We start from the raw sequence: 25,144 nt of genomic DNA, 5'->3' as shown, positions 1-25,144 counted from the left end.
AATTTCGGTTGGGGAAGACAGATATCCTGGGGTCTTGGAGTCCCAGGAACCAGTGGTGACAGTCGTGCCACCAGCACCATCTAGGTTAACTAGATCAAGGTCATAAGGCAGTGGGTGGAAGACAGGATTCAAACCCATATTCTTAATCGTGGTCTTCCATGCCTCTCTGTTGAGAAATGCCAACTCTTAAGTGGAACCATAAAGTTCCTTAATACATTGAAATTAATTTCAGGGAAGACATTCTGTGGCAGTTACAGTAACAGGAGTTATCAAAACTAAAATAAAAGTACCACAGTCAAGACAAATTCATTTATGTCGTATTTTATGACTACTACTGGCAAATTCACAGTAACATTTTACAACAGCTATTTAAATTTATAACTAGTGCCTTTACATTGCTAGTGATTCTGATGGACCCTAAATGTCTTTTCATCTTCTGTTCGTTTTCTCCAGGGGACTTTTCATCCAACTGAATTGAATAAGTCTAAGAAAGGAAATGCAAAGAAATAAGTAATTGCCCTCAGCTTGTGAAATGTGGATAGTTATGACAGTAACAAAAGGATGAAAATAGGAGTTATAATTCCTTCACCTAAAAAAAAAAAAACAGTGAGAACTAGGGAGCTATGGCTCTGAGCATATCAATAGCCCCACACAGATTTTGAAAAAAAAATTTTAAATATTATTGACTTTTGGCAAAATGTGACTTTAAAGAATTGAAGTCACCTACTTGTTTTTAAAAAATAGACCTTATTTTTTAGAGCAGTTTTATGTTTACAGAAAAATCACATACTCCATACAGAAGACTCCCCATACACCCCTTCCCTTCCTCCATTCTGGTTTCTCCTTTTATTCCCATCTTGCATTATTGAGGTAGCTTTGTTACAATTGATGAACCAATGCTGCCACATTGTTATTAACTAAAGTCCGTATTTTACATTAGACTTCACTCTGTGTTGTACAGTTCTATAGATTTTGACAAATGCATAATGCCTTGTATTCACCATCACAGGATCATACATAAAAGTTTCCCTACCCTAAGCATGCCTTGTGCTCTACTAATTCACCCCTCTCCCCTTCCCTGAGCCCCTCTGTTATGGATTGAATCATGTCCTCCTAGAAGATACATTGCAGTCCTAATCCCCAGTACATCAGAAAGTGAATTTATTTGAAAATAAGGTTCTTGCAGATGGAATAAGGCAGATTGCAATAAGGTCATACTGGGGAAGGGTGGGCCCCTAATCCCATATGACTGCTGATGTCACGTACTTTTTTTTTTTTTAGTTTACTAACTCTTCTTTTTTTTTTTTTTAAATTAAATTCAGTTTTACTGAAATATATTGACATACCATACAATCATTCATGGTGTACAATCAACTGTTCACAGTACCATCATATAGTTGTGCATTCATCACCCCAATCTATTTTTGCACATTTTCCTTATACCAGAAAGAATCAGAATAAGAATAAAAAATAAAAATAGAAAAGAACACCCAAATCATCACCCCCAATCCCACCCTATTTTTCATTTAGCTTTTGTCCCCATTTTTCTACTGATCCATCCATATACTGGATAAAGGGGGTGCGATCCACAAGGTTTTCACAATCACATTGTCACCCCTTGTAAGCTACTTTGTTGTACAATCGTCTTCAAGAGTCAAGGCTACTGGGTTGGAGTTTGATAGTTTCAGGTATTTAACTCCAGCTATTCCAATGTATTAAAACCTAAAAGGGGTTATCTATATAGTGTGTAAGAATGTCCACCAGAGTGACCTATTGACTACATTTGGAATCTCTCAGCCATTGAAACTATTTCGTTTCATTTTGCATCCCCCTTTTGGTGTAGAAGATACTCTCAATCCCACGATGCCGGGTTCAGATTCATCCCCCGGAGTCATATCCTGCGTTGCCAGGGAGATTTACACCCCTGGGAGTCAGGTCCCATGTAGGTGATGGACAGTGAATTCACCTGCTGAGATTTGTCACCTACTTTTAAGACCTGTTAACAGGTCCTTCTATGTCCTCTATATAGTAATATGGTAACAGCAACTGTATATAGTAAAATGCAATTCTTTTAAAAATGCCCCCACTCTAAACATAAAATATTAAAAAGCCTATACTGCTGAGAGAGTCCTTTGTCTTTGATGCCTATGGAGAGTCCTCGTCCTTTTGGCTTAGCTGGCGAGGTTCAAAGAACTCTCACGGTGACCCTCCGCTCCCTATGATCTGTGCACTTCCCGTGAAATGCTCGCGTCTTGTAGTTTACCACAACTGCCAGCAGAGGGCACAGTGACCCCTCCCCGCCCCGTCCCTCAGTCATCTCAGCTGGTAAGTTGAAGGATGTTTGTATTCTGCAACTCCATTCAGAGAAAACAGAGCTTCTGCCTTGAAACAGAGCTCAGGTTGGACCATCCCAAGAAAAGAGCCTGGAACAGGGTCCTGGGGAAGGAGCTCTGTTAATTTAAGATGTTGCTTTACAATTTCCTTAGCAACTAAAAGAGTAGGAGCTACGAAGTACAAATGAAAGCATGTTAGAGACACATTTTCTATTTTCAGCACTGTAAGAACAAATACTTTTTCTCTGTTAATTTACTTTGTCCTTCAACTTATTCAATTGCTGAATATCACCTCCTTGGACAGCCCTTCCCTTACTAACCTTTCTAAAATAATTCATCTCAAATTATATTAGATATTTGTTTATTTGTTCATCGTGTGTCTCACCATCTAGAACTGCATTGTCCAATACAGTAGCCACAGGCTACAGAGCACTTGGCATGTGGCTAGTCCAAATTGAGACTGTTGTCAGTGTAAACTACACACCAGATTTCAAAGACCTGCTTTGAAAAAATGAACATAAAATAATTTTTAATCATTGGGTGAATTTTATAGTATGTCATTTAATGTCTCAATAAAGTTTTAAAATAATTTTATATAGATTGCATGAAACAATATTCTGAATATATTGTGTTAAATAAAATACATTCCTAAAATTAATTTCACCTGTTTCTTTTTACCTTTTTAAACGTGGCTGCTAGAAAATTTAAAATTACACATGTGGCTTGCATCATATTTTTTATTGGTCAGCACTGGTCTAGAATGTAAGCTCCATTAAAGCAAAGATATTCTTGGTTGGTTCAGTGCTTCATCCCCAGGACCTAGGAGAGTGCCTGGCATAGGTAAGCACCTAATGTATGTTTGTGGAATAAAAACTGGGAGAGTTTTATTCATTTGTTCCTTCCATAAATATTTATTGCATGCCTGCTCATTTCAGGCAGTGTCCTATGTGCTAGTGATACAGTGGAGGACAAAACAGGCAAATATTAAAAATTCTTCTATGCAGCTTTAAAGTGGGATTATTTGTAGGAAGGCCAGATGTTGCGGTTAAATGCTGAGAATGAAAATGACCAGACCTACTTTTCCTCAGCTGTAGAGCATTGGGATTGAACTACACCAGTGGTCCTCAACCTTACTTGAACATTACAATACACTGGGGGGGGGGGGGGGGACGTGGATTCCTGATGCCCAGGTTATACGGTAGACCACTGAAATAAAAATCTCAAAAGTCATAAGCATTTTTTTTAAAAGTTATTTTCTATCATTTGGGGACAGACGTCCAATTAAATACTAGCTGTGAGTATTTGATTAGGTTATTAAGTTATTAAGTCTTTCTGACTGTTTGCTGGTTGCAAAACCGGAATGATTATTTCTATGTCCTGATTGTTGTGTGATTACACAAGATAAGGAAACACAAGCTCTCTGGTTGGCAAATGTTGGAAGCTCAATAAATATTGGTTGCTTTTTTTTTTTTTTAACCCTCTCTCTTTCTCTCCAATTATCAGAAAGGATTTCCTATAGGAGAGGGGCTTATAAATGAATCTCACACAATGGAAAAGAGTGTCTGAGGGTCACTAACTCTGTTTCAGTTTTTTAATCTCATCTGTACTGCCTGTTAAAAAAACGATCTGACCATTTGCAAAGGAATCAAATTCATAGTCAATTATACCTGAAGAGAGAACAAAAAGCAGAGATTCCAATTGCCAGTTTTGTCTAGGTTTTTAATGTGGTACACTACTGTCTATATTGGTGAGTTCACCTTTTAAATGCAAATGGAAGGCTCACTCTAGAAGAACTTGCAATGACAAAAAAATTAAAACACTAAAGCATTGAAAATATAATCACAAGCAGCCAAATGAGAGTTGGTGGCTCAGTAAAAGATAAGGCATATACTACAATATAATATCTATGTTTGGAGTGGATTTGGTGCATACTTGGAGGGGCTTTTTAAACCGAGGGTGTGCAATTTTATGATGAAATGAAATATCACGCCTTTTAACACTAGACAAGGCTTTGGGTCCTGAAGGAGAGGGCTTACATACTTTTTCTCTTCTCTCCTAGGACCCCACCCTTCATTCTGAGATCTACATGGTAAGTACCAGTTTCTTTGTTCTGCTTTCCCATTTGGAGAGAGCAATAAATAAAGATTTGAGATTGCCTTCAGTCATTGTGCAAGCAGCCGTAAGGGGTGTCTCTGATGACCAGAACCGTCACAGAGTAACTAGATACTTTGCCTAAAATTTTCCTCCGGGCATGAAAAATAGAGTCTATCTGTTTGGCATTGAAGGTAGGGCTCAGGAGACGTTAGCAATGCAAGTCCCCCTGATACGGGTTTAGCTTTTCATGTTTGTTCCTTTCAACACTATTGAGGTAGTCATCACCCCCATTTTCCAGAGGAGGAAGCTGAGACCCAAAGAGATTAAGCAAGTTCCCCAAAGTCATTCTGCTATAAATGCTGAAATCAGGATGCAGATTTCATTTGGTAATTCATTAATGCTTTCTTAAAAATTGTTTTTTATTATTAAATGTTAAGTATATATAAAAGAACATTTAAGAAAATACGGTGTACACCTTTGTTTGTATGTACCTGTAGTTAGACAAACTGATATAAAGGTACAGTCCTCCAGTTTGCCAGTTCCGCCCAAGGCTTCTGACCCCACCTGCAAGGAGTTAGGGTCCAACTACAAAGTTAGAGGAGAGAATCTGCACAAGAATACCTTCACTTCTGACCCCAACTGCAAATTCAGGGTTTCCCAAACCATACTCAGGTCCGATAATTCACGAGTAAGACTCGCAGAACTCACTGAAACCTGTTATACTCAGTTACATTTATTACAGGGAAAAGTTACATTAATATCAGGCCAGGGAAGATATGCATAGGGCAGAATCTGGAAGGGTTCCAAATGCAAATCTTCCTTTGTCCTCAGGACACATTGCTCTTCCTGTGTTGATGTGTGACAATATGCATGGAGTACTGCCAACCGCGGGCAGCCTGACTTTTAGAGTTCAACGATTTTACTGGGGTTTCCTTATGTAGTCAAGATTGATTGATTGATTGATTGCCCATGTGTTTCAACTCAGTCTCCAGCCTCTCTCTCCCTGGTCCAAAGCTCCCACCCTAAGACTATCACCTCTGGCCAGGCCCCATCCTGAATCATCCCATGTGCATTAACTAACTGTTGTGGTCTGAGAGTTCTACCTTGAATAACAAAGATACTCTACCATTTGGGAAATTTCAAAAGTTTAGAGGTTACCTCCCAGGAAATGGGGACAAAGACCACCTCTTTTTGGGTGAGTCCAAATTCCTTGCTACCCAGTACCCAACATGCAGTTTAGGAACCCCTATGGGTCCCTTGCCATCATATCTTTCTGAGAAGCTACTCTTCTGAGTTTTACATCTATTACTGCCTTGCTTTTCTTTATATGCACTAAAACTTTCTATACTATGCATTATTTAATTTTCCAAGTTTTTGTTTTTTATATACTTGGAATCATGCTATGTGTTCTGCAGCTTGCTTTTTTAATGCCCATTACTATGTTCCTAAGCCAGCATACAATGTTTAGCATTTGACTGGCTTTCACTTGGCTGGATTAGGCTTCCATTCTGATTGCTCGGTGCCCGTGCCATGGGTCTTTAGATTTTATGACGTTCACCTCTGGTTTGGGAACCTGTTCATCAATCAGTTTCACTGCCATATTGCATTGTATGGATGTGTCACACTGCTTATCAGCTACAGTTGATGGACATTTAGTTTTTCCTTATGTATGTTTTTTATGCAATCTTATTGAGATATACTCACATACCATACTCTCTTCCAAAGTTTATAATTAATTGTTCACAGTATCATCATATAGTTGTGCATTCATCACCACAATTTTTTAACATTTTCATTACTCCAAAAAAGATAAAAATAAAAGTAAAAAAGAGCATCCAAAACAGCCCATGTTCCCCACCATTATTCATTTACTTTATGTCCCCATTTTTCTACTGATCTGACCATACATTGGGTAAAGGGAGTGTGAGCCACAAGGTTTTCACAATCACACAGTCACACTGTATAAGCTATATAGTTATACACTCATCTCCAGGAATCAAGGCTACTGGATTGCAGTTCAACAGTTTCAAGTATTTCCTGCTTGCTGTTCTAATATACTGAGAACTAAAAAGGGATATCTATCGTCAAGGCCCAAGAGGGCTTTTGCAGCTGAAGGACTAAGGAAAGCACTGGACATGTTCTGAGATGTGAGCTTTTATTTTGGGGCTTACCTGTAGTGTGGGAAGTTGGTCACATTGCCCTGCATTCAGGAGCTGCTCTGAATGGCGGCAGGTTCAGAGCTCAACATGAAGATACTCCACAAAAGCAAGGGGTGCCAGGGAGTGATTTATAAGGGTTAGGGCAAAGACATTCAGATGGGTATGAAGCATGGGAGCAGGGGTCTTGTGACATAGGGAGGGATTGATCATAGTCAACAAGGAGAAGGGGAGGATTATAGGTTATCTTGCAGATTTAAATGGGTCTGACCTCAGGAAGTTTCTGGGATGAGGTACTTTCAGGAGGGAGACAAGCTATAAGATTACATTTAGTACCAGAGGCTTTTTTTACAAGGAGAGTAGGTCAAACTTTAACTGACCTAGATCATGTAAGCTGTTGTGTGCACAGACTTCAGGGCACTTGGGGAAGGCCATTAGCCCTGGGCTCCCACATCTATATAATGCGTAAGAAAAACCTCCAGAATGTCCTCTCAACTCCATTTGAAATCTTTCAGTCACTGAGACTTTATTTAGTTTCATTTCTCTTCCCCCCTTTGGTCAAGAAGATTTTCTCAATCCCATGATGCCAGGTCCAGGTATATCTATCTTTATTCTAGTACCATGCTGTTTTGACCACTGTAGCTTTGTAATATGCCTTAAAATCAGGTAGTGTGAGACTTCCCACTTCATTTTTCTTTCTCAATATATTTTTGGCTATTCAAGGAACCCTGCCCTTCTAAATAAATTTGGTTATTGATTTTTCTATTTCTGCAAAGTAACTTGTTGGGATTTAAATTGGTACTGCATTGACTCTATAAATCAATTTAGGTAGAATTGATATCTTAACTATATTTAGTCTTCCAATCCATGGACACAGTATGTCCTATTTATTTAGGTCCTCTTTGATTTCTTTTGGCAATATCTTGTAGTTTTCTGTGATTAGGTCTTTTGTGGCCTTGGTTAAATTTATTCCTAAATATTTGATTCTTTTGGTTGCTATTGTAAGTGGAATTTTTTTTTTTATTTCCCCCTCATATTGCTGACTACCAGTGTATAGAAACACTACTGATTTTTGCGTGTTGATCTTGTACCCTGCCACTTTGCTGAAATTTATTTATTAGTTTTAGTAGCTTTGCTGTAGATTTTCCAGGATTTTCTACATATAGGATCGTGTCATCTGCACACAGTGATAGTTTTACTTCTTCCTTTCCCATTTAGATGCTTTTTATTTCTTTTTCTTGCCTAATTGCTCTAGCTAGAACTTCCAGCACAATGTTGAATAACAGTGGTGACAGTGGGCATCCTTGTCGTGTTCCCGATCTTAGAGGGAAAGCTTTTAGTCTTTCCCCATTGAATATGTCATTAGCTGTAGGTTTTTCATTATATTACCTTTATTATATTGAGGAAGGTCCCTTCTATTCCTATCCTTTTGAGTGTTTTTATCAAGAAAGGATACTGAATTTTGTCAAATGCCTTTTCTGCATCAATTGAGATGATTATGTGTTTTTTCTGCTTTGATTTATTGATGTGGTCTATTACGTTAATTGATTTTGTGTTGAACCAGCCTTGCATACAAAGTTCTCTGGGAGCTAGAGAAAGTTTTGTTGAGTCACTGGCTGATGCCCAGAGGCTACATCATACTTCTCTGAAGCACCAGTCAAGTTAACTACAGTACCATCACTGGCATGGTACAGAGCATACTACTCACATTTTTATCCTAGTGTTGTGCAAGGAGACTGCCTAATGAGCTGGAGGGAGGTCATTTCAGGTAGAAGAAATAACAAATGCAAAGGCATGAAATAAATCTTAATCAATGGGACATAGAGCCTAATCTAACCCTCTTATATGATGCATAAATCTGCTTTATATTATAGGGAATTTAGTGACTGATTTATAGAATAAATACTTGCTATTGATATGTTTTGATTTATCGTCAGCTGTCTGTAGGCATTACCAGAATAAAAGCATGATCTTTTTAATTAGAGACCTTTGGAGGGGAAGTGCTTTATACTCCCTTTAGTTTCATGGAAGAACACAAGAGGGTTCAGAGCAGATCATTGGATGGTCACAAGGGCATTAGGGGGCTTAGATGTTAGACTCAGGTTTGCTACTGTTAGCTATGTGACTTTGGATAAGTCACTTGGAAACCTTATTAGTCTCTCTCCATCTGTAAAAAGAGAGTATTGTATTACAGATTCCCTAAGTTCGCTTCTAGCATTATGATTTTCCAAGCTCCATTTGACTGATCTCCCAAAGGGAGAGTGTTTGCACTTTTTTTTTTTAATGAGAGAGAAAGATTTCTTCTGTTACATATTTCAGACTTCAGATTGAGCTTCAGGAACAATGCTTCTCCGGGTTCTTCTGAGAGCCCTGGCAGGCAGTCCTCTTCCCACCCTGCTCATGAGGACTTGCCCCTCCAAGGTGGGAGCATTTGCATTTCCGGGGTACCTGGGAGCCTCCGTTTTCTGTCTCAGGAGGCCCCAGGGTCCTGTCTTTCTCACCAGCACAGGCTCTGCTGGGAGGTCCTAGAGCCAGCACCAACCCCTCTTCTAGGATCCTCTGGCTGCAGGAAGAGGGGCATCCAGCCAGAGCCCAGCTCTGCAGTGCTCCCCCATGCTACCTGTTCCCCTGGCCTCAGAGCCAGAGATTGGAGTCTCATCCTTGAGCACTAAAGGCCTGGGTTCAGGGGAAAGGCCCTAGAGAGCCCCAGCAGATGAACCCTATTGCACATCTTTTGTTTCCAGGTTCTCTCCCCACCACCCATTTTCCTTTTTAAATAAAAAAATACAAACTAGAAGGGAAGGTTGAGAAAGGGCCGGGTGTGGAATGCTGGAGCCCTTTTCCCCACATCAACCCAACCCCCCATGGTCAAGTGCATTAGAAAAGGACTCAAGTGCCTGTGTGATCTTGCCCTTCCCCCTGCACCTAAGGGCCACCAGGGTCTCCTTCCTCCATCTCCCCCAGGGGCAAGGACTGGTGGGCACCCCAGGGAGGACACTGCATCAGCAAGATGAAAACCTGTTCCTCCCAAGGGGCTGGGTACCTTTCATTCTGCTAATGAGTCTCCAGAGTCCAGCCTGGGCCATGGATGTAACCAGGAAGCAGCTCCTCCATGTCTAGGAATCTGGGCTTCCTCAGGCACAGGAAAGGGGCTTTAAGGGCACACTGTCCGCTAGAGATGGCACTGGGGGAGAGGCTGTGAATTGGCTAAGGTCTGTAGTGGCGAGACATCCATGGCTTACTCCCTTAGCTTGAGCATGTGACAAGCCCAAGAAGCTCCCGCTCTCTCCGGCTCCTGGTGGCACTCTGTGGGCCTAATTGCCTAACCTGTTGTGCTCTGTAGAGTCCCCTGAGATTCTCTTCTCTTTCTCTTCTCTCCCTTCCTCTCACTCCCTCCCTGAGTTAATGCATTTGTTTTGAACTCTTGGTCTCTCTCGGCTGCAAAGAGGAAGCTGTGATTTGATATCACAGAACTTGAGCTTCGTTGGCCCATCCCTCCCACCCAACCAGGCACTTGGGGAATTTTTTTTTTTTTTTTTTTTTTGAGGGGTAAGAGGAAGAGACGAGGAGGAGCCAGCTGCGGAAGCAGAAAGGTAGCCTGAGGTGTGACTGAGGCGGGGCTGTTTGATGGAGGCTGTGTGGCCTGGGCTAGAGGGGGACCATGGCAGCCCGGATGCCTGCTGAGAGCCCGGCTGCTTTCTCTGCCACAGTTTACAGATGCGAAGGACACGCAGGGCTCTGTCCAAGGTAATAAGATGAGGCGCTGCCTCTCGAGGTTCCGCTGTAACTAGCCCTAAATAAGGACCAGACCTATTATCCTTTCACTTACAGAGTAAGGGGGCAGAGAATACAACCGCGTGCCCTGTGGGTAAAGTGTTCAGAGCTTTTCACCCAAGATGAGGGAGCATGTGCATGTTGGGAATGGGGGCCTGGCATGATGATGATGCACGATAGGGAAGGGAAAGACAGGGCACCCCAGGAGGACACTGATCTAGCACTTTCACCCTTCTACATACCTCCCTCCTCTACTGTAACATAGAGGTTACCAGGCCAGGTCAGTGTGATGCATAAGTGATGTGGCTCCTTCCACATAGGGTTTGTGAGGCCCTTCTATCTTAAAATAGCCATCTCTTTCATCTAGTTCCTCAGCACCTGAAAGTTTTCTATGGGTAGAAATTTGTTTACTTGGGACAAAGTATTTTTTTCCCCAGGGATTCTCTTCCAAAATGCAATTGCCTTTGAGAGGGGGCTGTGGACAAGGGGAATTCTTCTGTGTAAATTAGCTGATTAGATGGCTTTCTTTCCCAAAGGAAGTGCTGGGGAGCAGGGGAGCAGGATGCACTGGTCCCTGGTGAGACTAGAAGCCACTTGGAGTGGGACGAAGCTACGTGGGGAAAGAGTGGCTGAACAGCCGGGCCCAAAGTGCTGAAGTCAAAGATCAGTGGTCTCATAGTGTGGCTTACAACTGTCTCCAGTCTTTGGGAAGTCCCAGGCTTCCTGCCTTCTCCCTCCCTCCCTTCTTTTGCAAACGTTTCTGAAATGCCTTTGATGTATGAGCTACCATGGCAGGCTTCAGTTCAGGTCTTTTATTAGAGGGTCTTACAGGTCAGCAGCAGAAGACAGACACATAAAACAACCTTGGACAACACACCTTTGCTGGTGCCACGTTAGGAGCAGGTACAAATCTGGAGTAGCTGGAGGGTTACAGTTGTAGCAGTGAATGTTTACAGAGGCTTCCTGGAGAAAGTGGCACCTTGACCACAACTCAGATATGGGCAAATTCACCAGGTGAATGACAGGGGTTTGGAACTGGAGGAAGGGGTGGTGGGGAGGGTAATGGGAGAGCATTCCAAGCAGAAACAGAGCCAGAGCACTAATGCTGAGGTGCAAAACTGCATGACATTTGAAAACTGCAAGGTATTCACAAGCTCTGGCACTTAAGGGCAGGGGTGGGGCCATGACAAGGGATGAGGCTGGGGAGGGTTTTGTAGGCCAGAACTTCTATGCCCTGGGAAGTCATTGAGGAATTTTAAGCAATGTCTTAACATGATCAGATGTTTGTGTTTAGTTTGCAAGGCTGCTTAGGCAGCAGGCTGGAGGATGGATTGGGATGGGGGGTGGGGTTGCTTAGGAGGCCATTTTACTAGGAGACCCTTAGAGGACTGAACTAGCAATATGGGAGGCAGAGAGTTCCAGAGGATATCTTCATTTTTCACAAAATCATGTTAACCCATGGTAAGAAATCATAAGTGACAATTTGCAAATTTGGAAAAACATTCTCACTCTACTGAAACTGAGAGTGGTGTGCAGAGTACAGTCAGTTCGTGTTGACTAATCTGGATTTGCAATTCAGGGGCTTCCCTGTAAGATCTTGCAATAAGACAGCCTTCAGTAGAGACAGCCTACAGCTGATCCACTCGCCCAGCAAGGAAGGTGACACCTAATGAAGATCCTACCCCAGTCAGAGACACTCAGCAAATCCAGGATTGGCTCTGGAGGTGGTCCCAGCTGGTCCAGGCGCGTGTGATGGTGACACTGTGTATACCTTGATGCATGGACTGGGATATCAACACAAGGGTCGGCCCTATGGGGATTTCCAGACAGAGGGCCTGCCCTCGAGGTTCCAGTGCATCATGAGGGCCTAATGTTAGTTGTCAGAAAGCATAATGGGAGGAGAAACAAGGAATTCCTAAGAAATTAGGAAGGATACACAAACATCTATGGCACAAGGAAAACAAAGTTTCAGAAGTCAGAGAGATTCATGCAAAAGAAGGGCATTGCATTAGATTGTGGCTCTCATATCTGGCTGCACAGAATTCCTTTGGGGATTTTTTTCAAAATACAGATTCCTGGGCTCCATCACTAGGGAGGCTGAGATTCAGTCTGGATTTTGTATTTTAAGAGCTCTTCAGGCAAACTTGGAAAACACTGGACCATGTGACCTTTTGTGCTTAGCACACTGCCTGGCTATAGACATGCATTGATTTACCATAATAAATATGTTAAGAATGAATGAACCTCTAAGATCCAGTCTAACTCTGAGATCCCATGTATCCTCCTGGCTTGGGAAGGTGGGAGGGAGGTATTGCTGGACGCATCCTTGAGGCTGGAAGAAAGGCAGGCTCATAGGAACAGGTAACTGGAACAGTTTGTCACCTTTGCAGCTATTTTGCATAAATGCCAGGTGTGTGTGTTTTGGACAGGAGCAGGGGATTGAGCTGGTTTCAGCTTTCCCACCTTCCTTGTAACCAGCTTTTAAGCCGAATTCAGCTTCTATTTGAGAAAGGTGAGCTGGCTTTGGCAGAGCTGTGAGATGGAAGCGTGAAATGAGATCCAAGAGCCTTGTCCAGTGAAAACTAACCAGCCAGCTCAGAAGACCAAGACCCAGGAGAGAGCAAAGCAGGGCGGTGTGTGTGTGTGTGTGTGTGACTTGAGACTCTCAGTGCATGTTAACACAATGCCCAGCCTATTGCCTATTCCCTAGCCATGGCAAGCAGCCTGGGGCCCCTTGGGCTCTTTCAGTCCAGGTCCCTTGACATACTGTCTTCTAAAGTCTAATTTTCCCTATTCCAGGCTCTGATGGAAAAGCAGTGCTCCCTGCTGCTGTATTATCTCCCCTCACCTTGCGTTGCACTGAACCATTTATAGTTATATGTTATAATATTTTTGGGTTTAAAAGCAGTGCATGCTCATACAAAAAATCTGGAAAACAAAGGAACGTCACAGAGTTGAGTTATGGCTATGTAGGAGACATCTAGGAGCTGTGGTCAAACACAAAAAGGAGTCCTAAAAAGGGCTCCAACTTCCACTGAAGCCTTGTCTTCTTATCTTCTGGCCCCTCCAGAGGTCCTTAGCCAGCCACTGTCCAGTACCCAGCTGCCTTGGTTTGCCAGGGCTGCTACGACAGATACCACACAAAGGGTTAGGCTTAAACAACAGGTATTTATTGTCTCATGTTTTTCAGTTTGCTAAAGCTGCCAGAATGCAATATACCAGAAATGGATTGGCTTTTACAATGGGGATTAATTAACTTATAAGTTACAGCTCTAATGCCATGAAAATGCCCCAATTAAGTCATCAACAGCATGATACCTGGACTCTGAAAACAGACTGCTGGCATCCAGAACACCTCTGTCACATGGGAAGGCATCTAGCCGGCTTCTGTTGCCCCTTTTCTCCTGGGTTTCCTTGCTTTCAGCTTCTGGCTTCAGTGGCTTCCTCTCTGAGTTTCTGTGGGTCCTCTCTTAGCTTCTCCAGGGTTTTTCTCTATGAGCTCTCTGGTCTTTTTTCTTTCTTTTATCCACTCTTAAAGGACTCCAATAAAAGAATTAAGACCCACCTTGATGGGCTGGGTCACTTCTCAATCGAAATAACCTAACCAAAAGTCCCACCCATAACAGGTGCACACCTACAGGAATGGATTAAAAGAATAGGGCCTTTTCTGGGGTACATCACAGCTCCAAACCACCACACGTGGTTTGGAAGACTAGAAGCCCAACTTCAAGGTATTGGCAGGGCTTGCTTTCTCCCAGAGTCTGTAGAGTTCCCACAGTCCTCTGTCACAGAGCCATCTCTCTCTCTCCCTGTGTCTGCCTGTTCTAGTTTGCTAATGCTGCTGGAATGCAAAAACCAGAAATGTATTGGCTTTTCTAAAAGGGGGTTTATTTGGTTACACAGTTACAGTCTTAAGGCCATAAAGTGTCCAAGGTAACTCATCAACAGTCGGGTACCTTCACTGTAGGATGGCCATTGGCATCCAGGAAACCTCTGTTAGCTGGAAAGACACGTGGCTGGTGTCTGCTTCGGAGTTCTGGTTTCAAAATGGCTTTCTCCCAGGACATTCCTCCCTAGGCTTCAGCTCCTCAAAAATGTCACTCTTAGTTGCTCTTGGGGTGTTTGTCCTCTCTTAGCTTCTCTGGAGCAAAAGTCTGCTTTCAAAGGCCGTCTCCAAAATGTCTCTGTAAGCTGAAGCTCCTCTCTCCGCTCCTGTGCATTTCACACTGTCTCTCTTGGTTGTAGCAAGCTTGCTCCTTCTGTCTGAGCTTATATAGTGCTCCAGTAAACTAATCAAGGCCCATGCTGAATGGGCAGGGCTGCACCTCCATGGAAATTATCCAATGAAAGATCTCGTCCTCAGTTGAGTGATCACATCTCCACGGAAACATCCAATCAAAAGTCTCCAACCCAATCAACTCCAATACATTTCCTGCCCACACAAGTCTGCATCAAAGATAACGGTGTCTTGGGGGACATAATACATCGAAACCAGCACACTGCCCCTCTGATTTCCGTTGACCTCTGGCTTCTACTTCCACATCCATTTTCCTTTACTTACAAGGACTTCAGTCATATTGAATTGAGGTCTGCTCTCATTCCGTTTGGCCACACCCTAACTCATAATAGCATCTCCCAGGGTCATATTTACAAATGGGTTCATAGGACTGAGGGTGAGTACTTGAACATGTCTTTTGTGGGGGGCATGGTTCAATCCCCAACACCAGGTCTTAGCCCGGGAATCAGCACATGGGAATAAAACCTTTTTTATGCAGGAGATTCTAAATTTGCATATAGAGCTGAGGTCTAGTAAAGAGATTAAGAAATTCCTGTTATATTGGTTCAGAGGTCAGTGAGGGACGGCAGAACAGTGTGATGGAGCTCACTGTCTTAAAGGGAAAATGCAGTTTTCCCACCATGAATTTGGGAGATCAGAGCCTCGTTTTTCTGCCTCCTGGGGATGCTGTGGCGGAGGGAAGTGTTGTTATCAGGTCTTATGTGCCTCTTGAGGAGGCTGCTGGAGGCAACAGACAGTCAGCAAGTTCATATACTTGTGCAACATACTGGTGTCCAAGAGTGGGGTATGGGATTCAGAGATACAGAAGCCACCAGTCCTCAGGGTGGCCTGGTCAAGCCAGGGGCAGCTGAAACCCTGGCTGGTGCCATCTGGCTGTGAGATGTATGTCCTCACAGGTTGCTATAGAATGTTACAGTTTTCTGTGTGTGCCATGGTTTGACAACATTGGAAGCACTGTTCTAATAGTTCTCAGCTTGGTTCCCTAAGACGATGAAGGTTATATTCAAGATACACTTCCAGGGCCACCTGAATGAATCTTAGAGACAGATGGGATTTGGAGGGTTACATCTTGTCTAGCACCCCCACCCCACCCCTTTCCATGTACATTTCTCGCAGGTGATCATCAGGCTGTCTCTGGCACTTTCGGTGATGGGGAACTCACTACCTCACAAGGACTCCCATTCTATTTTTGAACAGTTCTATGCTTTAGAAAATCTTTTTCTTGTTCCAGAAGCTATCTTCCTATAAATACCATACTTTGGCCTGATTCTGTCCTTTAGATCATGTTTTTGCTATGTTGTAAATGACAACCCTTCTGACATCACAAGGAGTTTTTATTTATTAGTAGACTTTAGTTTTTAGAGTAATTTTAGATTCACAGAAAAATTGAGCAGATAGTATAGAGAGTTCTCATATATCCCCCCCACCCACACCCAGTTTCCCCTGTTACATCTTAGATTAGAATGGTACATTTGTTATAATTAATGAGCCAGTATCAACACATTATTATTAACTAAAGTCCATGTTTTATTCAGGTTTTTTTTAGTTTTTATCTAATGTTCTTTTTCTGTTCCAAGATTCCAAATTACATTTAGTCTTCTTCTCTCCTTTGACTCCCCTTGGCTGTGACGGTTTCTCAAACTTTCCTTGTTTTTGATGACCTTTGAGGAGTCCTGGTCAGGTTATACTGTAGGGTGCCCCTGTACTGGAATTTGCCTGATGTTTTCCTCATCATTAGCCTGGGGTTAAAGGTTCTGGGGAGGAAGATTGCAGAGGTGAATGTGTTCATCACTTGTTATCAACAGTATAAGTTACTGACATGATTAAGGATTGTTGATGTTGACCTTGGCCACTGGCTGCAGTGGTGTTTGCCCAGTTTCTCCACTGGAAAGCTACTCCTTTTTTCCTTTTCCATTCAATGCTCTTTGGATGGAAGTCACCATGTGCAGCCCACACTTAAGGGATGGGGAGCTATGCTTCCTTTCCTTTAGGGTGAAGTATCTACACAATTGATTAGGAATTCTTCTGCACAGGATATTTGTATCTTCTCCCACATTTATGAACTTAATCATTTGTTTTGGTCAATATAGACTCATGGCTATTAATTTTACACTTTGAGTTATAATCAAATACCCCTTTATTTTGTTGCTCAAACTGTTCCAGCTTTGGCCACTGGGAGCTCTTTCAGTTGGCTCCTTGCCCTTTGGCATACCCGCATCAATGTGTGTGTGTATACGTGTGTGTGTATTTTGAGCACCTCCTTACTTTCTGGCACTACAGCATGCTGCAGGCTCATCATGTATTTTTCCTGTCCTACTCTGAGCATCAACGATTTCTCCAAGGAGCCCTGGTTCCTTTTATTGGAGAGTGGTGTTAGAAACTGAGATTTGGCTGTCGGTGTGTTGATTGCTAAAAGTGCATTGTTTCTTTTAGGTCCTCTCAACCGACAGAGCAAAGAAATATATGTGTGTATTTCTTTAAGTAGACATCTGCATCTATAAGTTAAACACAAGTTCTTACTGGTGTCTTCAACTCTAATCAATTGCCAAATGGATCATTCAGTGTCCTCCTCTTGCTGATCTGTAAATTTCCACTCTAACAGTGAGAAACCTGGCTCCCACCATCTACTGTCCATTTATTTAATTGTTTAACTCCAGTATATATGTATGGCAGTAACAGAATTGTTAAACCCCCAGAAGTTTTGGTTTATTTTATTTTTTCTCAGTGTAAATAGCCTCAGCTCCTTTACCTGTTTTAGGCTCCACACCATCTTGCCCATCCTCCATCAGTTTTTTCTCTTTCAAAGGAAATGAGCAAAGATCACTCTCCCCATTTTACAAATGAGGGGAGTGAACTTTGCGAAGTAAAGGAAATAATAATATAGCATATACAAGGCACAGTTTTAACTACTTTATACATATTAACTAATCTATTCCTCACAACAACCCTATGCAGATGATACTATTATTATCCCCATATTACATATGAGGAATATTAACAATTTTCCCAGGGTCAAACCACTAATGAATAGAGGAGCTGGGAGTCAAAACCAAAGAGTCTGACTTGAGAGTTCATATTCTTTTAGAGTACTATTTAATGCCCCATTGCTGCTAGAGGGATCTTTGTGAAACACTGCTTTGCACGTGTAATCCCCAGCCTTACAAACTGAGGTTCACTAGTGCCCATAGGATAAAGACCAAGTATCTTAGCTGAGTATTCAATGCTTAGTGCTTTCCATGGACCAAAGCAGTCCACTCTCTACCCCAGCCCAACCAGTATGAGCAGGGCTCCAGAGCATGCCCAGATACTCTTGCTTCACCTAATGAGTATACACTCTACTTTTCTTCCCAGCTAAATCTCAGCCAAGCCCCATCTTTCCAAGCAGCCCACCTCCCTCCCCTGTGGCTGACGGCACTCAGAGTGATCTCTTTCCAGGTCTAAGGCTTCTTCCAAATAAAATTTTGTTTGAAGAAAGGGTGATAAGGACAAAAATGTGTGAAAACCATTGGACAGGTCAATCAAGTGTTGACCCTGTTGGAAAGTTCATTTGTTTGGATATTTATTCATTCATGCATTCATTCAGTATTTCTTGAGCCTCTCTTAGTTCTTTCTGGCTTTGTGACCAGGAGAGCTGGCTTCATGGGAATCTTCTTTATTGTAATGGGGCAAAATAAATGTGCAGGCATTTTGGGATGAAGCCATGCCAAGCACTCTTCCAGCTCTCTTCCACTTGATCCAGGTTGAGAGTAAGCCTTTGATTGAAGTCCCGAAGCCACCTTCCAAGTCCAAGAACTTCAGCATGACCCGATTCTTGCGTAAGGTAGGAAGTGATGCTTAGCTCCTTTTCTCCAGGAGAGAATGATGGCAGGCGGGCGGCTGGGGTTACTTTTAACAGGCATTTTGGTCAACTCAACAAAACATGATGAAAGTGCTCTATGAACATCACCATACCCCTACTCCATGCAATTTTAAATTTTGCTAGTCCTTGATAGTCAAACTACCTCACCCTGCACTGAAAGAAAGAGAGAGAGAGAATGGGGTCCAAGTGAATATAGATCAGGTCAATAGTGTAGCAGTAGAGGAAATGGGAGCTTCTGTTGCACCAAGGAAGATTTGCTTTATGTACTAGCAGGAAGAACTTCCCCAGGTTAGAGTGGAAATATGGCTTTTATGGAATACTCTACATGATTGCCCCATTTACCTCACAAAAGCCCTATGACATAGGTCCCATTTTTGTCCCCAAGATGAGAACTGATGCTTAGAGAGAGAGGCCAGGTGACCTGTCCAAGATCCACAGGTAGTAAGCCGTGGAACAGGGATGCAAATGGAGAGCCCATGTGCTTGACCACTCTGCTGCCCTGGAATCTGCTTTTCTCCAACACCTTTAAGAATAGGTTCAGGCCTGGGTTTAGGTCAGACCCACCCTTGCTGTGGGGAGGGGGCTGGAGGAAATGATCCCCTGGAGCTATCTTCTTGCTGAGGCTTTTGTGACTTATCCGATTTCTCCTTCTGTAGAATAAAAACCCCAGCAGCGTTACTTCCCTCCCTTTTGTGGATGCCAAGGGGAAGAAGAACATGGTCAACTTCCCACACATCAGCAACAAGATCCTGCTGAAACCACCCCTGCTGTATCAGGTGAGCACAGAGCAGTAGACATGGCCCTGGGCAGGCATGTAAAAGAAAAGGTAGCCCAGGATGGTGGGAAAACACAGCATCAGCTGAAGAGTTGTGTCATAGTCCTGCAGGACTGAGTGTAAACTTGAGCCATAAGTCATTGCCCTCCTGTTAGCCTTGATTTCTTTATCTGCAAAATGAGCTCTCTATAGAATTGTCATGAAGATTCATTGAGAAAAGGAGAAATGAAGTGCCTGGTGCATAAATGGTGAAAGCATATGAAATGTTTGTTCTCCTCTTACGTCCCCTATCTTTTTGTGTGTGAGGACTAAATGAGACAATATGAGGTATTAGACGCACTTAACTTCAGGTTTATGGGTCCCTGGGCAAGTCACTATCTCATTGGAAACCGGCCTTTTCAAAAAGGAAGGAGGAATAACAATAAGAAACCATTCCCATCACCTCCTACTGGGTTGCCAAGGGTGCACTGTAATTTACTTGGGTCTCCCAGAGAATAATAATGTAGGAGTCAGTCAGATACTCCCTTTTAGGAAAAAGATTAAGAAAACCTGCTTTCTCATAATTACCATTTCCTCCCTGGAGAGGAAGGAAATGGACCTGCCTAGATGTGGGTGTTCTTGGCCGGAGAAATGGTTTGTGACTCTCAGGAGAAGCCTAAATCATTGAAAATATCTTTCCCTGGACAGGAGAACCACACTCATAATCAGGGGCTGCCCTCTGAACTCAAGCCTTCAGAAATACCTTTTCACTCCAGCATTAAAACCCAAGATCCCAAGCCAGAGGTGAAACCACCAGAAAAGCACAAGGTGCCCCTGACAGCAGTAGGTATGGCTTTGGACAGTAGCAGGGTGTAGTGGGGGGTGGGCATGGATGGTTGGGGTTCACAGGCTCATTGTCTGTTAGGGTTCAAAGAAGAGAGTCAAAAGCCATGAGTTTCACTAGGTGCCAACATTACCCTGGGCTCAAAGCTCTCCTACCACAGCTTTGACCCTTGTCATCTTCCCTCTTCTTAAGAATTTCAGGAACTACTCACAAGGAGATCATTTCCATTCTGAGCAAGTCCTTCCTTGTACAGAGCCGACCTTTGCCTCCCTGCTATCTTTAGATATCTTGGTCCTCTGGGCCAAGAACATGCCTTATTCAGCCTATACACGCCTGCCCCTCACATATATGAACACAAACGTCATGTTCCCGCTAAGTTTTTTTCTCCTCCTGGCATTTCCTTCTCTAACTTTTCAGTAATTTATTGAATAACACAGTGTCCTCTCTCTCAGTCACGCTCCCTCTTCTCTGAGCACTCTCTAGTTTATATCTCACCCTGCACACTGTCCCCCCAGACCAAAGTACCAGACCCCTGATGTGATCTGACCAGTGTAGCATAGAAAATGTAATGTACGTTCCTCTTTGTAACCTGTACCATTCCCTCTTGACCTCACTGGCTCAGCGGCATATTCGAGTGGAAACACCTTCAAAGTCACATTTATGTTACCTGCCTCATCCCTGAAGACATTTGAATTTTCAGACCCTTGCAGAAGAGTCTATTTGTGTAGACTAATATCACATTATCTTGGACAAATGCCTCCTTAACTACGTACTGTTGTTGATATTAAGTTTGCTCTTGGACTCTTTACCCATGCTGCTGTAAACATAACTGTTTGGGCACTAAATTCTCCCATTCCCTAACTTTGTGTTTTCTTCCTGATTTGTTGAAATCAAGTATAAGACCATAACATTTATCCTTGTCAAATTTCCATCTCATGAGATTCGGGATGGGTGGTGCTTGGGTAGCCCCCTGGTGGAGGAGGGAGCTGTCTGGCTCGTGAGCTGGAAGGGATGCCATCACTCGCACCTTGGGCAAATCCCCAAGTTGGCTCGACTCACCCGACAACTGCAATGTTTTTCATACAGAAGCCCTAAAGCTTTTTAAGAACCAGCTGTCTTCATATGAGCAAAGTGAAATCCTGGGCTACACAGAGCTCTGGTTCCTGGGGCTCGAAGCTGAGAAGCTCAAAGTGGCTCCTGACAAATTCAGCAAGACAAGTTTTGACGATGAACATGGTTCCTATATAAAGGTGATGGGGCAGTGGCTCAGGGAAACTACAGGGGGCTTGGCTTGGGGACCAGAGATTAGTTGAGAAGGGAAAAAAGTGGGGGCCCTTTTATAGTATTTCTTGCTGATATATCTGGGACTAGGAGTCCTGAAGGACTCTAGCAGGTGCTAAGCCAAAGGAATACAGTGTGTAAACTTGGAGAATGTGAAATTAATACGCAAAGTACTCTGCTGAAAGAACACTAACTTTCTCCAAGAATATTTGGGGTAACAGGTTTGCATCCTGGGTGGACTCCCACAGGCTCTTCTCCCACACTCCTTTTTTGTGTGTCTCCTCCATACAAGCCCATACTTGGGCCCTTTTCTTTGTCAAAATAGATGTCATTTTCCCCACAGACAGACAAAAAAAAAAAAAAAAATAGTCACTGTAGTCCCCGGGGCATAGTGCTTGACTTCCGTCATTTTCCAAGGATTGATCCCAACATTTCCTCTTTCTCCTCTTCTGGTCATATCTCCGGGACAGTGACAGATACCCTGTTTGCTTCTGGAAATGATGTCCACTCTGAGGACCTCCAGACTGTGGGATGCTCAGTCCACCAGGCCTGTGGCCTGTTAGGAATTTCTTCCTCTGGACACATTCTTACAACTTCATTTCTTAGGAGACAGGCTAGGTCTTTGATGGCCTCATGGAAGAGGAAGGTTTTCTTAGTAACATTTAAGGCTGTGTTTCTCACACTTCATTGTGCATGCAAATTGCCTGAAGATTTTGATAAAACAGATTCATATCCAGCAGGTCCCATTTTGGGTGGGGCCCAAAATACTGCATTTCTAAAGCTCCCAGGTGATGCCAATTGGCTAGTCCCTGGAATATACTCTGGGAAACAAGGATTTCGAGATTTTGCCACACATAACCTCATCTGGAGCCCTGGCTCGCAACCATGTTTAGGTCAAGGTCCCTTTTGGAATATGATAAAAGATATGGGTCCTTGCTCCAGAAAAGGCACCTCGCATGCACACATGGGTCCTTGATTAAGAATCCACAATATGAATCTTCCCTCCAATTCAGGCAGACATTTATGACCCCTACCCTCCAACCCCTTCTTGGCCCAAACTCTCTGGGAAACTTCCCAAGAATGAGTAGTCATACCTTTAAGTTAATTCACTGGGACCCAGTCCCCCAGTCTCAAATCTTTGAGAGCTATGTTTTTGGCTGGAGGAGAGGGATAATGTGTGCCCTTTATAGGTTTGGACTCTCCCTCCCTATCACATCCAGTGCACACATGGACAAATACATGATACACGTAGCCAAATGCTCATACAAGTGACACAGATGCAGTCTCAAATTTATCCTGCCAGCAAATGTTAATACCTAGTTCTTGAACCCCTATCATATGCTTGGGCATCTGCTAGACTCTGGAAATATAAAGGGAACTATCAAAAATAAGTAAGATACAGTCCTTGCCCTAAAGTAAGCACAATCAATGCCAATGTTGATAAATGAGTAAATAATTACAATACAACCAAACTGGTGGTATGTAGAAGATGTGTACAAGCAGCTGAGGAAACACACATGTACCTTACACCAACAGGAGTGCCGCGACCCATCTTCACCCCTTCCGCCATGCATCCTCATGACAGACCTTTACAAGTAGACTAACACACTTCCATATAGCAGTAAAGTTGTACATGTACCTATTTGTGGACACGATTCTTCTTTGTATGCACAGACCTTCCCCATGCAATCATAAACACATCCTGAGGACTTGTACACAAAGATTTACCCTCCACCTCTCAAAGTTCATGAGTGCAACATCAGAAATCAGAGATTCAGAGGGCTGGAAGACCTTGCAGATCCATCCAGACCCCTCAATTTACAGATGGGGGGCCTGTACCTCAGAGTGGGTAGGTGGCTTGTCTGAGGCCACCCTGCTAAAGCCTTTTTAATCTACAATGTCCCGTCCTTTGACTAAACACCTGTTCCCTGATTTCCAGCATAGGGACAGACTTGGGTGTTTCTGGCTCTTGGAAAATATTTGTCTTCTTAGGCAAGAGAGGTCCAAGTTCTGTACCGCTAACTCAGGGATAGGATTAAATCTGGCTAAGTCAAGGGAGAACCAGATCTGGCCAGGAAGGGAAGACACATTGGGGGTCAGAAGTGGAACATCCCTGAGACTGAAGCGCTCAATAATCCTGAAATATCCAAACTGGAAGGGATCTTCAGAGACACCTTGTTTATCCCTCTTACTTTACAAATCCCAACACATAAAGAAAACTAGGGTCTCGAATTGGGTTCCCCAAAGATCATCCAATATTGTTTGCACTGCCTGACATGGGGTAGAGCCTGTGGGACCTGTTGGCACCACATGCCATCATGGTGGCCTGGCTTCATGCAAAAACCTAACCATTGCTGTAGGAATGAGTAGAGGGTGGGAGTTGCACAAGTGCCCAGTGCAGTCTGGAAAGCTTCCCCCAGGAGTCAGCCACGAGCTAGAGATGGGTATCTGGGGGCCCCAGTGCCTACGGCTCTGCTCCTCACCCCTGGCCTGGCTTCTGCAGGTCCTGCACGACCACATTGCCTACCGCTACGAGGTTCTGGAGATGATCGGGAAAGGGTCCTTTGGACAGGTGGTCAAGTGCTTGGATCACAAAAACAATGAGTTGGTGGCCCTGAAAATCATCAGGAACAGAAAGAGGTGTGGCTTGGTGGATGGCATATGTCACGGAGGACGGACTGTGTGACTCTGGCCCCTTCATCATGCCAACTCTTTCTGACTCTACCTTTTCCTCTCACCTTCCTCTTCCTTTTCCTCTTTCTCTCTCTACCCATATTACTTCCAAAATGGGGCAAAGAGGAGGCACGGGCATGGAGCCTCCAGTGCGTTCTGCAACCCCATGTGGTCTTGTTGGATTCATGAGGAGGGGAGGAAAGGTGCTAGCTGCTGCAGCATGATGGGACACCTCTGCTTTCTGTCCCTCCCTGCCCCTCCCCAATTGCCTCAGATTTCACCGCCAGGCCCTGGTGGAGCTGAAGATCCTGGAAGCTCTCAGAAGGAAGGACAAAGACAACTCCTACAACGTGGTGCACATGAAGGACTTTTTCTACTTCCGCAGTCACCTCTGCATCACCTTTGAGCTCCTGGGGTCAGCTGTCTTCTCTTTTTGATTCATTTTCTTTTGAAAAGGGGCTTAAGTCATTGCAAAACTTTGAGGTCAGAATGTTAGATGTTTCTGGATTTGAAGAGTTGATGACTAGAAAGGGCATAACAGCTGCTCTGTTCTTTAGAAGGCCCAGCAACAAGGCAGCTGGGACCAAAAGCTGCCCATCTCACCCTGTCCCTCAGCCAGGGTACCCCTGATGTGATTTCCAGGTACTGGGCCCCAAACTGGGTGACATCACCAGAACAAGGCCCCTGCCCTCAAGAGCTAAAGTGAAATATGTTGAAAAGGACCTTCCTTGGCTACCATGTCCTCCACTCCCTGGCTTCTCAACCCTACGGTGCGGAGGTTGGAACCCAAGAGAGCAGACATCAGGCTGCTCAGAGTGGAAAAAGGGCTTTGAACAAACAAGGACAAGAGCAGATATTTCTGATAAGAGAGCAAAATCTGACTTAAATAGATTGGCATCACCTGGCAGAAAGGGCATGCCAATTGGAAAGGCATGCCATTTGATAACTTTTATCTCTGAGAAGACAGTCTGATGTACTTTAAATACAACCCAGAATGCATTTAGTAAAGGAGAATAATCAGGAATGAGCTCTCAGAGGCCCAGTGTTACTGGATTCACTGAGCCAGTAGCTCAGTGCTC

General features: G+C 43.5%; 1 protein-coding gene across 2 annotated transcripts in view; it reads left to right on the top strand.

Annotated features, from left to right (window-relative positions):
- The window catches only part of DYRK4 (dual specificity tyrosine phosphorylation regulated kinase 4), a 40,705-nt gene that overhangs the window by 1,332 nt on the left and 14,229 nt on the right, over nucleotides 1-25,144 (top strand). The window contains exons 2-8 of one of the 2 annotated variants that reach the window (XM_037847166.1): nucleotides 18,394-18,474; nucleotides 18,710-18,714; nucleotides 19,184-19,289; nucleotides 19,976-20,114; nucleotides 21,198-21,361; nucleotides 23,896-24,032; nucleotides 24,340-24,480. In XM_037847166.1, the coding sequence (XP_037703094.1) occupies nucleotides 18,394-18,474; nucleotides 18,710-18,714; nucleotides 19,184-19,289; nucleotides 19,976-20,114; nucleotides 21,198-21,361; nucleotides 23,896-24,032; nucleotides 24,340-24,480 (773 nt within the window). Of the gene's footprint in view, nucleotides 1-4,392; nucleotides 4,423-18,393; nucleotides 18,475-18,709; nucleotides 18,715-19,169; nucleotides 19,290-19,975; nucleotides 20,115-21,197; nucleotides 21,362-23,895; nucleotides 24,033-24,339; nucleotides 24,481-25,144 lie in introns of both variants that reach the window. The other variant, XM_037847167.1, reaches the window with a different exon arrangement.

Source organism: Choloepus didactylus, chromosome 8 (assembly GCF_015220235.1).
Source record: "Choloepus didactylus isolate mChoDid1 chromosome 8, mChoDid1.pri, whole genome shotgun sequence".
Lineage (NCBI taxonomy): Eukaryota > Metazoa > Chordata > Mammalia > Pilosa > Megalonychidae > Choloepus > Choloepus didactylus.
The sequence above is the reverse complement of the archived record's forward strand: the minus strand, read 5'-3'. Positions and strand labels throughout refer to the sequence as shown.